General features: G+C 34.5%; 1 protein-coding gene and 1 long non-coding RNA gene across 3 annotated transcripts; both read right to left on the bottom strand.

Annotated features, from left to right (window-relative positions):
• Positions 1-417: 417 nt before the first annotated feature.
• On the bottom strand, positions 418-8,362 carry Kyat (Kynurenine aminotransferase). Of its 2 annotated transcripts, XM_073079165.1 has the most exons (10): positions 8,214-8,362; positions 7,913-8,077; positions 6,611-6,764; positions 5,969-6,095; positions 4,921-5,030; positions 3,821-4,064; positions 2,738-2,904; positions 1,744-1,930; positions 1,055-1,218; positions 418-578 (listed from the first exon to the last, which is right to left on the bottom strand). In XM_073079165.1, the coding sequence occupies exons 1-10, from the start codon at positions 8,225-8,227 to the stop codon at positions 516-518; spliced, it is 1,395 nt and encodes a 464-aa protein (XP_072935266.1). In that variant the 5' UTR covers positions 8,228-8,362; the 3' UTR covers positions 418-515. The 2 variants fall into 2 exon arrangements, with proteins under 2 accessions (XP_072935266.1, XP_072935265.1); XM_073079164.1 differs by lacking the exon at positions 8,214-8,362 and having other exon boundaries at positions 7,913-8,207.
• A 1,368-nt stretch (positions 8,363-9,730) lies between these two features.
• On the bottom strand, positions 9,731-10,854 carry LOC140747111 (uncharacterized). Its single transcript, XR_012102848.1, has 2 exons — positions 10,527-10,854; positions 9,731-10,357 (listed from the first exon to the last, which is right to left on the bottom strand). It is a non-coding gene; the product is annotated as an uncharacterized LOC140747111 (long non-coding RNA).
• Positions 10,855-13,738: the final 2,884 nt, after the last annotated feature.

The raw sequence follows: 13,738 nt of genomic DNA, 5'->3' as shown, positions 1-13,738 counted from the left end.
AAGGCTAGTGAAAGTGAATTTTAAAATTATTTTGGTGATGCATATCTACGTTGCATGTAGCTACCGTGCAAAATTCCAGATGGTTTTAGACTATCGGTTCAAGCCGTGCGTTGTCGGTACATATGTTTTATTTAGTATATAAATTATGTATAAAGTAGATAAACATTTAGAAAATTAAATGCAATATTAATTGGGAACTATTATAGGCACGTCTAAGAAACCTGAATGAATGTTTACCTGATATGATATTTGAACTGAATAAAACCGCCCGCTTTGAATGTTTTTTTTAATTCTCGCTCTATTTCTTGCTGGTTTTTCTAAATATGTGAAATACTGAGCTAAACATTCTTCTTTATGATACCCAATTATTTAGCACCAAAATTCCTCTTTTAACCGACTTGATTTTCATACTTTATAAAATATAAATGCTTTTTGTGACCTGTACTTGTGTAAAAAACTTTTAATTATTAATAATATACACAATCTATTTTACATATCATAATATGTATATCAATCTACTTCTTCTTAGCATTCCATTCCTTCAACAATTTTTCAGTCAACTCGAGATTTTCGTCTTTCTGTAAATAAAAATAATAGGCATAATAAAATAAAAAATATCTTTGTTTCTATATATTATTTTAAGTTTAATAGAATAATTTCATCAAAATAGATCTAGCAGTTTTATTGAGATTGAAGAAAAAACAGACAAAGTATCGTAGTCTATTGTGTTATCGACTAAGAAAATTCAGCTTTTAAAGGTGGTAGAAAGCTATGTGGTTAGACAGATGGTAAGTGGCTACTGCCTTGTATAATCTCAAATTAGTTATGGACATGTGTAACCTTAAATTAGTTTAGAAACCTGAGAACAAGTTGGAACGCCTCAGAAAAGTATATTTCTCTTACCACACCCATGAAATCGGAACACAGCAGCGGTTAACACTGCTGTTATTATTAGGTGTGTCGGTGGTGCCGCCGGAGTCGGACCACGTGACAATACACAACATTTACATCTTACATGTTCAATACCTGTAAGTATAAACAAATGACTACAAACCTTGATAAAGCAGAACCGAGCGAAGTTCTCGCCCAAATGCTTATGTCCTTCCGAGTAGAAAGCGGAGGGCGGGATCGTCAGCACGCCCGCCTCCTTCGCGAACTTCTTTGTAAACTTGTAGTCTTTGTACTTGTCCGGCTCGTCCTTTAGGTCGATTTTGCTTTCTGTAAAAGCATTTTAATTATTTTCTATGCCGGTCCGTAATACATAATTTTATTCTAGGATTAACCTTTGTGTATTACACTTTTTGTGTGACTGAGATATAGAGACTCATCATTGTATCATATCATCTGGAGGCATCACAATTTTATACCTACATAAGATTTCTAATTAATTTGCAATTTTTACAAGTTCTTTGGCCCGAGGTTCAAATCCAGGCATGCAAATCTGATATTTCAAAAATGCATATTAGAAATTAATTATCACTTGCTTTAACAGCGAGGAAAACATCGTGAAGAAACTAGCTTACACGAGAGATTTATTAAAAAAAACTCAAAGGTGTGTGAAGTTTACCAATACGCACTTGGAGCGCGGTGGACTATAGCCTAATCCTTCTCATTCTGAGACGAGACCTGTGCTCAGCAGTGTGACGGTAATGGGTTGACGAGGACATTGTTTCATTGACTTGCAAATTTAATTTTTTATTAGTCATCTCATTAGATATTCTTTAAACCAATTAAGTTAGTTACCCAGATTAGTCCAATCAGCGACAATAAAGTATCCTCCCTCAGGCACGGTGGGGTTGAACCCGTTCTCCCGTAGCACCTTGGCCAGATAGTCCCGTTTGGAGATCAGCTCTCGGGCAAGTGAGAAGAAGTAGCAATCCGGGCTGTTGTACCGTGCGAGCTCGTATTCGAACGAACGGGCCACCGCTTCCTGGGAGAACCATTCTAGTTAGAACTGGATACATGATATATGTAACAGGCAGTAGTAGCGTTGTGGTTTGAAATTCGTTTTCTTAAGTTGAGAGATGGAGATACCTGATTTTTCGATATTATACATATATAATGCATGTATAATTAAGCATGTCTTTTATTGACAAATGAAATATCGAATCTATACGCTAGCGTTTAAAAATATAAACTTTTAGTGTGAAGTCGAACACTGCTCGCAACATCATCGTTAGCTTTGACAATAATATCAAAAACTTTTCGTACTAAACTTGTAATAGTTTAAAAAAAAAAACCAGATGGGGATAATTGGCGCGCTTGCTAAGGAGCGTGTGTTTCTGCCATTATTCTCAAACGCCCGTTTTCTAAAAATTAAGTAAACATTAAAATAATGGACGTGAAAATATCCTACATTTTGCCAAACACGCCCATACTGTAACTCTTTTAAGGTGTAAAATCCGCGCTAAATTTCTAGTTCGCTCTGAATATAGAAACGAGTCGCGTCGCGAATGGGACGAAGATGGCGTAGGACTCCCCGGCACCCCTCCGCTGCCCGCTCTCGCCCACGGGTACATAGCTGCGTTAGTTTGTCCTTACTGTTGCTACGGAGTATATGCTTGTAGTTGTGTTGGACCGCATTGGCTCTCTGACTACACCTGCGCGCCGGGTACATAGCTGAGTTAGTTTGTCCTTACTGTTGCTACGGAGTATACGGTGTTTTGGACCGGATTGGTTCTCTGACTACAGCAACCTCAGAGTGGACTAGAAGTTTGGCGCGTACTATACCGCTCACCTGTATGGGCGTGTTGCAGGTGTAGACGCAGTTCTGGTGCACCACCTGCAGGTTGCGCATGAGCGCGGCGGGCGCGTACGCCCAGCCGGTCTTCCAGCCCGTCACCGAGAACGTCTTGCCCGCCGACCCCACCGTGATGGTGCGCTCCCACATGCCCGGCAGGGTCGCTGTACAAAATAATGTTTAGACGCTTTCTACATTCACCGCTCCACGTAGGATTCCTTGTCACATGGTCATATGACACACACATAAGCGAATACACAAACGCCTCAATCTAGAACCCGCCCGAACCGCGTGGCGGAGCGGTCACCATACCGGTCTGACGCGCAAAGGGTCCCGGGTTCGATCCTCGGCCAGGCAGATATCTGAACGATGAATTTAGATTTCTGTTTCTAGGTCTGGATGTTTGTGTATTTGTCTATGTGTGTCCATGGCATCCGCGACACAGGGAATCCTAGTGTGGGGCTGTGATTGTAGAAAGCGTTTTTTTAGAAACTTACATAGAAACATATCAAATGGTCGAGGCTCGGACCTGGGGGCCTTTGTATCAGACCGGTATGGTGACCCCTCTGCCATCAAGGTTGATGCAAGTCGTTTGGTAGAAACAAGATATTTAGTAGAAATAAACTTGGTTGTTTAACTAAAACTGAAATCCCGCCCGAAGATAATTGTACTTAGGTAGTAACTAAGCTTCACTGATAATAATCAATCTTAACCAAATTCTGTTCCGTCTATATACCTGAGGACTAAGTTAAAACGCTTCGTATTAATTTCAAAACGGAACACAGCACCAGAACGACATAACGCTCTTTTTATTGGATAGAAATAAGTGTGACGGTAGTGCTTCCGAAGTTGAGGCCTTAAGGACTCTACCACCTTAAAAGCCCTACTTTTATTATTATATGCTATCGTGTAACATATCCAACTGCATTGGGTACTTATAAATCTGTGGTGTAAATAGTTACATGTAATGTCATAAGACTTCAACTCTCTGAATTTCCTCAAATACTTTCCATGAGCTTGTAAATTCGATGACGTAAACATCCAAGGTGTGACGTAACACCACGATGCAAATCAACCCACCAATCCTCACGTGCTTGTTGGGCTCGTACACCATCCACTCGTAGACCTCGTCGGAGAGGCAGATGACGTCGTGCTTGTTGCACAGGTCGGCGATCGTTTGCAGCTCCTGCCTGGTGAACACCTTGCCTAGCGGGTTGTGCGGCGTGTTCAGGATCAGCATCTTGGTGCGGCTGCTGAATAGTGAGGCCAGCTCCTTCTCGTCGAGCACCCAGTCCGCGGAGGTCATGTTTTCTGACTTTGATTTCTGAAAGGAATTTTGATATGGTTTGAATTGCTAATAATAGACTATGCGAATGATTTGTGCGTGCGGTGATGGATGCGTGTGGAAAAGTAAATATGCGCGCATGAATCTACGCACGTCTCCCCTTGCTGTGTGTGTGTCCGTTTGCATGTGCACACATGTATAGCAGTTTTACGCGAACTATACGTGTGTGTCTACCGCCCACTGTATAATGTACATTGTACATATATAACAGTACATTATAAGAATAAAAGTTTAACGATAGTCATATTATTCCTTAAGTTAAGATTGTATAGGCCTCATGAATGAGTGATATTTGTTAAAAAATATGAAAAGTAGACTTTACATACATTCTAAACCATATCTTTTGTTATCTGAAATTGTTATGACATGTGTACATTGTACAGGATTATGATACCATTGATAACCTATCTGTAATTAGTTCCTATCTGTAATTAGTTGAAAAGGGGCAGCTTACGAACCAATCAAGCCTTTAATTGCATTATGTATAACTCGCAAAAGTGCATAACAAACATGAATTATCATCTACAATAAAACATCAATCTTGAATCGAATCCACCCACTTACAACGAAGTATTTAAATATTTACTATACAGGGTGAATTTTTCAAATGGGCCTTCAGGGCCAAATCCGAAACTATAAGGATTGAAGAAAAATGCTGCAAGGATTTATAAGGCCGATTTTCATATACACTAAAACTGCAACATTCGATTTTTAAAAATCTATTTTCCTAGTCGGGAATCGAACTGAAAAAAGCACATCCTGTATTATTCCATCATCTGATCATCAGGCCCATTTGACAAATTCACCCTGTATAAAAGAAAAATGATCATTTTACCGGCTTCAACGCGATGAACTTGGGTATACCGCCGGCAGACTTAATCATGAAGTCATAGCAGTCGAAGAATGGTTCTATTACAATCACCTCATCTCCTGTGTCAATATGACCTGAAAAGATACATCACATTGCAGAGAGTGAGCTTGACACAAGGGGTACATATAATCTTTAAGGTAGCAATACTTATATTTGTGGTTGATCTATTTCCCCCCTTCAGTTAGGTTACTAAGGGGAAGAGAAGATTAGGGGAAAATATTTAGAGGCAAAGATTTTTGGGGGTATTTTTAGTGATTATCTAGACTGAGTTCCTTATGTTTCTCTGTCATGTTACAAAAACACAACTTCTTTATTTAGTTTTCATCGACAGCCACGGCCAAATTAAATTTACGGGTTTGGGTTTAAAACTAGGGGTTTTCAGTGGAATATACAGTGGAGGAACCATAGTGGTTGACCCTCAAAGAGCTACCACTTCATAACAATTATTGTCGTAATTAATTTATTATAAATGAGAATTTTACTGATTGCTATTCATGCTTTATGATGAAAATTATACCCAGTTTGTTGCTTTTACAAACAGTACAGTAGCGAATTCTTATCAGTAACATTATAAATTCATAGCATTTGAACTATACAAATACATATGTATCTCTAAGTATTAACTATAACATTTTATATTATATTGTGTGATAAGAAATGTTAGTCTTGTGACAATTTACATAGTCATCTGATATCATTTTTAGGGATCCACATATAAGTCCTATATTTAAAGAACTGCAGTATCCATAAGTAGATCTAATTTTTTTTTGCCCACAATAATACCTATATGTATTATGTTGTATTATTATCGCATATAATACAACATAATAAAATTTATATCGTATGCTCACAAGTAAATAGATAAAAAATTAAAATTTAAAAAGGAACTGTTTTTTTTTTTCAATATTTTTGTTTTTGCACTGTCTAATGCATAATGTGATAAAATTATCCATATATCTTTTATGTGATAATTTTTTAGTCAAGTATGAGATAAAGTTGAAATTTATCTTACCAAAGATAGCTGAAAACAGGGCCTCGTAAGCACCATGGGTGACGAGAATCTCATTGAATGGATCTAATTCCCTCCCAATCAATGGTGAGTAGACCTTGGCTAAGTTCTGTACTAATCTGGGGTGGCCCTGGAAGATCACAAATATATTTTTAGCAATAAAAGTTGTAACTGTAAGCCTATTGGTTTGTAATTCATCTGGTTTTAACAGCACAACAACAACTATTGATGAATCGACAACAACAATTATTGGTCCCGACAACGGTTGATATCTATATCTAGTGCAACAGGAACAGAATAGGTCTGGAGCTGGTAACAGGTAAATTACTAAGGATAGAATAACTTTGAATATACTGTGCAAATATAAATCACATGATATAACTACATTTTTTTGACCAGAACTAAGTTGTGTGAACAGTGAGCGCTATTACTATTATTGTCAAAATAATTGTGGTTTAACCATTGGAAGATTGTGAAACTATTTTCTAGTTTGACTAAAAAGACAGCATTCATATTATACCTATTAACCAGCTCATATTATAGCTATTTGTACCTTATAACAGTAAGGCTGCTACATTCTAGCTGGAACTTCTAATTTATAATTATTTTAGACATCTTTATTAACTAATCATAATTTTAACTTACAAAGCCCCTAGTATATTGATTGAGCAGTGGGTTCTCTCCCACAGTGATCTCCGAAAGTGCCTTGGTGACATGTTCGGGAGCTGGGTAGTCAGGGAAGCCCTGCCCGAGATTCACAGCTGGTTTGTAGTCAGCGGCCAGCTGGATGTATTCCACCCTGTAATATACAGAATATTAAATTAAAACTAGCTGACCCGGAAAACCTTGTGTTGCCATATAAATAAAAAATGTTAAGGGTGAACAACCCTTATCACTTTGAGGTATGAAAAATAGAAAGTAGCCGATTCTCAGACCTACTGAATATGCATATAAAATTTGGTGAAAATCGGTAGCCGTTTCGGAGGAGTAACTAACATTGTGACACAAGAATTTTATATATAAAAAGTTTAATTGAATTGTCACATGTTTTCATGGTAAAACAAATACTATGTGCTATGCCTATGAGATGACCATGCCCATTTTAGGAAATTGAAGCTTACAATTCAGATGTGCACTACTTTATTTATATCTTATGTTGTTTATTAAATGATTATTGTAGTAATTGCTTGATCTTAAATTTTTTTTTGACTCATGGCAAGATGACACTATGACATGACATGGCAAGATGACACTATGACATGACATGGCAAGATGACATGAAAACTTATCTGACACTTTCTGATTACCAAAAGCATTTTGATGTTATAGCATGATGTTTAGAGAATCAGGCAAGCACCTTTAATTTTTTTAAGTTTGGACCTAAAGGGGATTCAAACAAAGGCCAAACCTTACTCTGACTCTGATAGGAAATATGTGTCCATGAGTTGGACAGTAATGGGTTTTAGACAACATTAGTATTTTAAATGAACAAAGTGGTTTAGTAAGCTGCACTACAAAATTAATGGTGTAAGCTACAAACGTAATTAAAACATCATAATCAACATATATCAGCAACTGTAGTGTCACTGAGTTTAATATTAATTGTAACATTGAAAATTTCAGCTGTCATTCAATTAATATTTATTTCCTTGTTATGTTAATCATGTAAAGTTAATGAGAGCACAAGCATTTTAAAATTTGTCAAGTGTCATTGAAACAAGAAGCTATTACGATTCTTATTCCGTTGTAATTACGGTGGTAATTCTGTGCATCCAATTAGAATCTAACTGCGTAATGATAAGGGTAATGTTTACATGGCGTACACGTATATATTATGTAACCCAGAAAGGGTTATTAAAAAAAACGAGTTCCATATCGAAGAAATGTTATTTTAATTTTTATTATAATTAGTAAAAAGCTATATTAATGGCGCGTTTAAATACTTACCACACACTCTTTTCGCCGGCTCCGTATCGCTCAGGAAGTTTAAATTTAGAAGTCATTGTTGATGAAAATCTAACTTTTTTTGCACAGATATTCTCAGCCACAAATCCAGTTGTAACCGTGCTATGAGTGTGCACTCTCACAGCCGCACACAGTACGTGTCTCCACCTAAATAACATTATGGTATAATACAAATGATTGCGATTGTGCAAACTTATCTTAATGTAAACATAACCTAATGTCATGGGAACTATAGTATGACATTGTTGTAATCTGTGGTTAGAGTGAAGTTGATTATAATTACAGATTCGGCGGCATATAATTATAGCATCGGGTCGCGTGGATCTGTAAACTTATAGATACAAAAATCCAATTAGAAATTGTTATCGTTCCGATAAAACTTCAATCTTCAATGACAATGACGTTTGTCAAATATGACAAGAATTGACAAGATATCACTTTATTCGACAATGATGAAATATAGCTAAGGCTGCGTTCAAAGCTACATTTTGGTAATGTACATAGAATAACTTTTACTTGGCTAGTCACAGCAAAGTCGCTCATGTCGTGTTGTCCCAATGAAGAAGAAAACATAACATGTTTTATTAAGTTTAATAATAATAAGTAACAGTATTACTTTGTTCAAACAGTTTATGACGTTAAAAGATTTTTATAAGATTAAAACTTTGTTTAATATATAAGATATATAAGATTAAGTATAATAAACGATATTATAAATTATAGTGCGGGTTACAATACTAAGTATACGGAGTAAAGTGCTATTGAAAGTCATAATTGTTAGAATTAAAATTATAATAATAGTTTTTTAGATGACATGTATATTTGTTAGCCACTCAGTGGCAGAATAAGCGACTATGTAACAAAAATGTGTAACAACTAACCACTTTTTGGGAAACTGTTTTAATGAATTCATATACGTATTATATACGCCTTTCATTGATCATTTTTTCGAAAAAAGGGCTATTTATTAATAAAAATAGTACATTACAATACGAGGACGAAAAATTTTTTTCTGACAAGTGTGAGTTTGCAGGCCGAGCCGCAGGCGAGGACTGCAATCACACGAGTCAGAAAAACATTTTTCGTCCGCGTGTTGTATAAAATTTTATATTACGGGGTCGGAAATGGGGGTTTTGCGCGAAGCGTGCGTAAAACGTCCATTTACGCACGCCGTGATATAAATTACGGTAAACGGAACGTTACGCCAAAACAGGCGGTCAAGTGTCATTTCGTAGCGTGACGTCAACACATTGAAAATATAGAAATAAACTTCGACGCTACACATACTTCAGGGGAAATCTTGGAAATTATTTAACTTTTATTAGTACAATTGCAAGAATGTCAAATTACAAGGCGTGTGCAGTGACGATGTGTACAAGTACGATCGCTAAATATCCTAACAAATTTGCTTATACAAGTTCCTAAACCCAAATCTCAAATCCCAAATCTCTAAAATTAAATCCTCTGTTTGCAAGCAATGACATTTTATACTATTTATGTAAGAGAAGTATTATTGAGAAAAAGGAATAAATTTAGTAACTCTCGAGTGATTCGTCAATTCCAAATCATTGGAACGGGACGTAATCAAAAAAAAAACAGCAAGTGGAAGTATTCATATATTTAATATAATATATAGATGTCTATGATAAGAATAGATTTATAATACGTCTATGAGAATTCTATTTTAAGGGCCCATTCTGTAATTAATAGGACACAATTAAAATATTTCATGACTGTGTTATTATTGCTTGTGCATGTGCACTGATTAACTTACAGGACTGTATAATTAAAAATACATGATTTGCTAATATTAGTCTTTTATTTGTTTATTTGGTTTATATGGTTCTATTGAGTACACACAGTAGAACTTTTGTATATATTTATCGTCATATGTTACAGGTACAATAATTACTACAGATCACCTCAAAGCATTCTGAAGCTGTTATTTCCTTCGTTTATATTGAAGCTCTTGCTAAGCTGAATTTGTGTGCTGCTTGCGTTAATGCTTTTCTTAATTCCTAAAATTATTTTCTGTAACCACTGAATATATTTTTTTATCACTGTCATTTTCATAATTAAATCTGTAGTCCAATAACAGCAACTGTATGGTAGTTTTCCTTCCTTCATCTTTTTGGGTAGTTTATGCAAGTAAAGAACTACTGTTTATACACTTTTGAAACTTTTGGTTCCTCACTTCTTCTACAACTCCACATTAAAAATGCTACTGCATGTTTGCAGCATCCTTGGGAGGCAGGACAGTAATCCCATTTAATACTTTCCTTTTCATATACAATCATAGACACAGTGCATGACATTTGATGTACCCTGTGTTCAGGACAACTTTTACTTTTCATGAAACACAAGCTTGCCTTCTTCTTAAACTGCACATACCCTATAGCGTCGTCACTATAATGCTGTCGCGAGGATCTGAAATTATAAATATAACCAATAAATAACCTTAAAGCAGTTCACATAACAATATAAGTATAGTTTTAAAAAGCTTGATAATCACTTAAACATAACCTTTCTTCTATCGGAAGTCGGCTAAGAAATGTTTTTGTCCGAAATGATTAAATGTAAAGAATATTTTACTTACGTTGTTTATTTGTGATTTCCATAGGTTATTTCGCGGAAGTTTTTGTATTCATTTTTATTTATTGCATTGTATATCTTCTTTAAGCAGATACACGCTATCAACTTTAATATAGTGTGGATTTATTTCGGTTCACAACATAAATTCAACCAACTCTAACAGCAAACGATATAATTATTATTTGTCTTGTTTATTATGCGTGTGGTGACGTCACAAGACATTTCAAGCAGCACCGTCCCCGTTTTGGAATTTACAACCCACAGATAAAAAATCGAAAATTTCTTTTTAGAAATAAAAATACTTATAGTGTATTAAAAATTAAACTAAATATTGCATAATTTATGTTTACTTATAAGCTATCGATCATATTTCATATTTTATTGTTATTAGTGTCAAGTACCCAATTACCTTATTCACAAATAAACTGAATTGATTTGATTTGATTTAAAATACCTATAGCTACTAATGACCGCAAGCACTAGTTTCCATAAACATTCATAGCAGCAAACATAACAGAAAACGAAGCATAAGAAACTTGAAAAATATATTAATGAAATAAATTAATCAATATGTCAAATCATAAATTTCTAATCTGCTTAGGCAAACATTTAGATGCCTTACCTATTATGCGAAAGAAATTGTTATGAAATATATACAAGAATAAAGAAAATCAAGACAACAAAGAAAATAAACATCAACGGGAGTTCAAGTTACAGATCTTCTAAGTGTTAATCTTGGGACGTATCTCGGATTAAAAAGAAAATTTGTATTTTCAATTCTGCCAGCGAAAGAAATTGAGATTCTCCCGTTTGATTGAAATTTAATATCGATGCTGATTTAAGATTTAAATTAAGAGAGTTAAAGATCAAAATAAATGAAATAAACCTCAATTTCACATTAATTGGTACTATAACAGTTTATTTTATACAAAGGTTAAAGAAGTGGCGTGACTCTCCTTCCGGCGGCACAGTTTAGAGCGCAAAGTCAGCTTTTTTGTAAATTATGTAACTAATATTTTGTATAGAATGTTTTGGAAATCCAAATTTGCGTCCCGAGTAAGCGGCTTAAAAGGCGGTAGGATTTTTTCCGCTGATAATTAACTATACATTTCAGATATTACTTATTCTATTATTATACAAACGTTAAAGAAGTGGCGTGACTCTCCTTCCGGGCGGCACAGTTTAGAGCGCAAAGTCAGCTTTTTTGTAAATTATGTAACTAATTTTTTGTATAGAATGTTTTGGAAATCCAAATTTGCGTCCCCAGTAAGCGCCTTAAAAGGCGGTAGGATTTTTTCTGCTGATAATTAACTATACATTTCAGAGATTACTTATTCTTGACGCTAAGTATATTTTACTAAAAATATCTAATAGATATTTATGAAGTCTAGTTTTTTTTACGAAGGTGAAAAAATGTACAGCTTAAAGCAGTCGTGCAACTGACTTTAATCTACAAGGGATACGATATATTTTCAGCCTTATATTTCCGCAAGCTCCGTGTATTGTAAATTACTGGTGTTGCTAAGAACACCTACGGTAAGTTATACGCAGTATAAAGTCGTGTCACGTTTTCCATTTCAATCGTTTCTACCTTGTTCCTTGGCAGATGGTAGGTATGTATGTGTTTCATATTAGAACATAAAAATTGGATAGTGTTACGAATATGTACCTATATCGTTTACCCTTACTTAAACGTTAAGAAATTTCATGGCTGGCATGAAATTATGTTGTTTATATTATGTTAAATTTTGTGTATTATGTTAAATTTATAAAAACAAAAAAATAAACGATAATAAATACTTACTGATTACGATAACATTGTCTTTATATAATTTAAAATTTAAAAAAATACGGTCACATTTAAACTCGTCAGTGAACTAATTACTGCAAATTATTTAGAAACAAAAAATAGTCACATGAATAACACTATAATTTTCTTAACCTGTTATAACCGTAGAAAAAAAACATTTTTTTACTTTTTAATTTGGTCTTTACGGAGCGGAAGCTTTAGTTGTTATCACAGTTACAGTATTTTTATGTGGAGTACGTTGCACTGAGATGGACGTTAACCTTATTTTTATGTGATAAGAATGCAATTTAGTTCACATCTTTCGAGTTTATTTCGTAATATCCGCGTCTGTTGCCGTATCAAAATAAATTAAGAAGAATAACCTAGATACGCTGTTGTTTGTAGTTACGAGTATGTATACTCGTATGTTTTTCATAGTTGGAATAAACCGATAATTATTCATAACATTTTACTCTTTTATAAAACTATTTGAATCTTTAAAACTACCTTCAAACTATAGAATTTTCTAATAATTTCTCTTTCACAACGGCGAAGCCAGGTGGCATTGTCCGCGATATGTATTATTCCACACGTTTCTAAAAAGCTTAGAAACATATATCACAAAGGATTCTTGGACATAATATTTTTATTTCATTTTGTTATAAAATATTTTTCTTGTCCAATACGATTAGTTTGGTGTTCTGTGCTGAACGATTCCTACTTTATCTTAGAGATTAACTTTAAGAAAGATAGGTAGGTACCTACTTCTTTTTAGCAACTCCAAAAAGATTTAGAATGACGTCATTCAGCTTATTTAAAAATACAGGAGTAGGTAGGTACATTTAATTTAAATAACAATGTAAATAATTCTCTTAAATGAATTCAATCTTTTTTAAAAGATATGTTGCATATCCAGATTCCAGACTGCACAGAAGATTTTTCATTATATATGCGTCTGTACTCAAGCACGGTGTTTCCATACTCTTTATTCTTAGGCCGATTGATCGCATGTGTCTAAATTATCAATCAAATATTTCATCTTTCATCAATATTCTGTCTTTTCAGACGGTAAGCTTTTATGCCCCTTTATGAAGAAGCCATGTTATTTCTATAATTTCAAAATATATAAAGGAATACTTATCTATATTATCATCAGGCAAACAATTCTTCATTATTCACCTCAATATGCCGTTAGGTCCTGTACACATATCATCCATCACCCCGGGGAATTCTTATTTAAAACCTTAAGGCAGGTTTACATACTTCGATTTATTTATTAAAAAAATCGTCTTTTTTATTGTTGCATTACAGCATGTGTAAGATGATAATGTAAACTTTACTCACTGGAAGAGATTTAGTACCACAGTACTATAGTGTTTTAAACCAATTTAATGTAATCTACAAATACGTAGATATATGGTGTTGTC

The sequence above is a fragment of the Epargyreus clarus genome, unplaced genomic scaffold, assembly GCF_041222505.1.
Source record: "Epargyreus clarus isolate Ecla_fem2 unplaced genomic scaffold, WU_Ecla_fem_2.2 ptg000014l, whole genome shotgun sequence".
NCBI lineage: Eukaryota > Metazoa > Arthropoda > Insecta > Lepidoptera > Hesperiidae > Epargyreus > Epargyreus clarus.
This window is presented reverse-complemented; position numbering and strand designations above follow the sequence as displayed.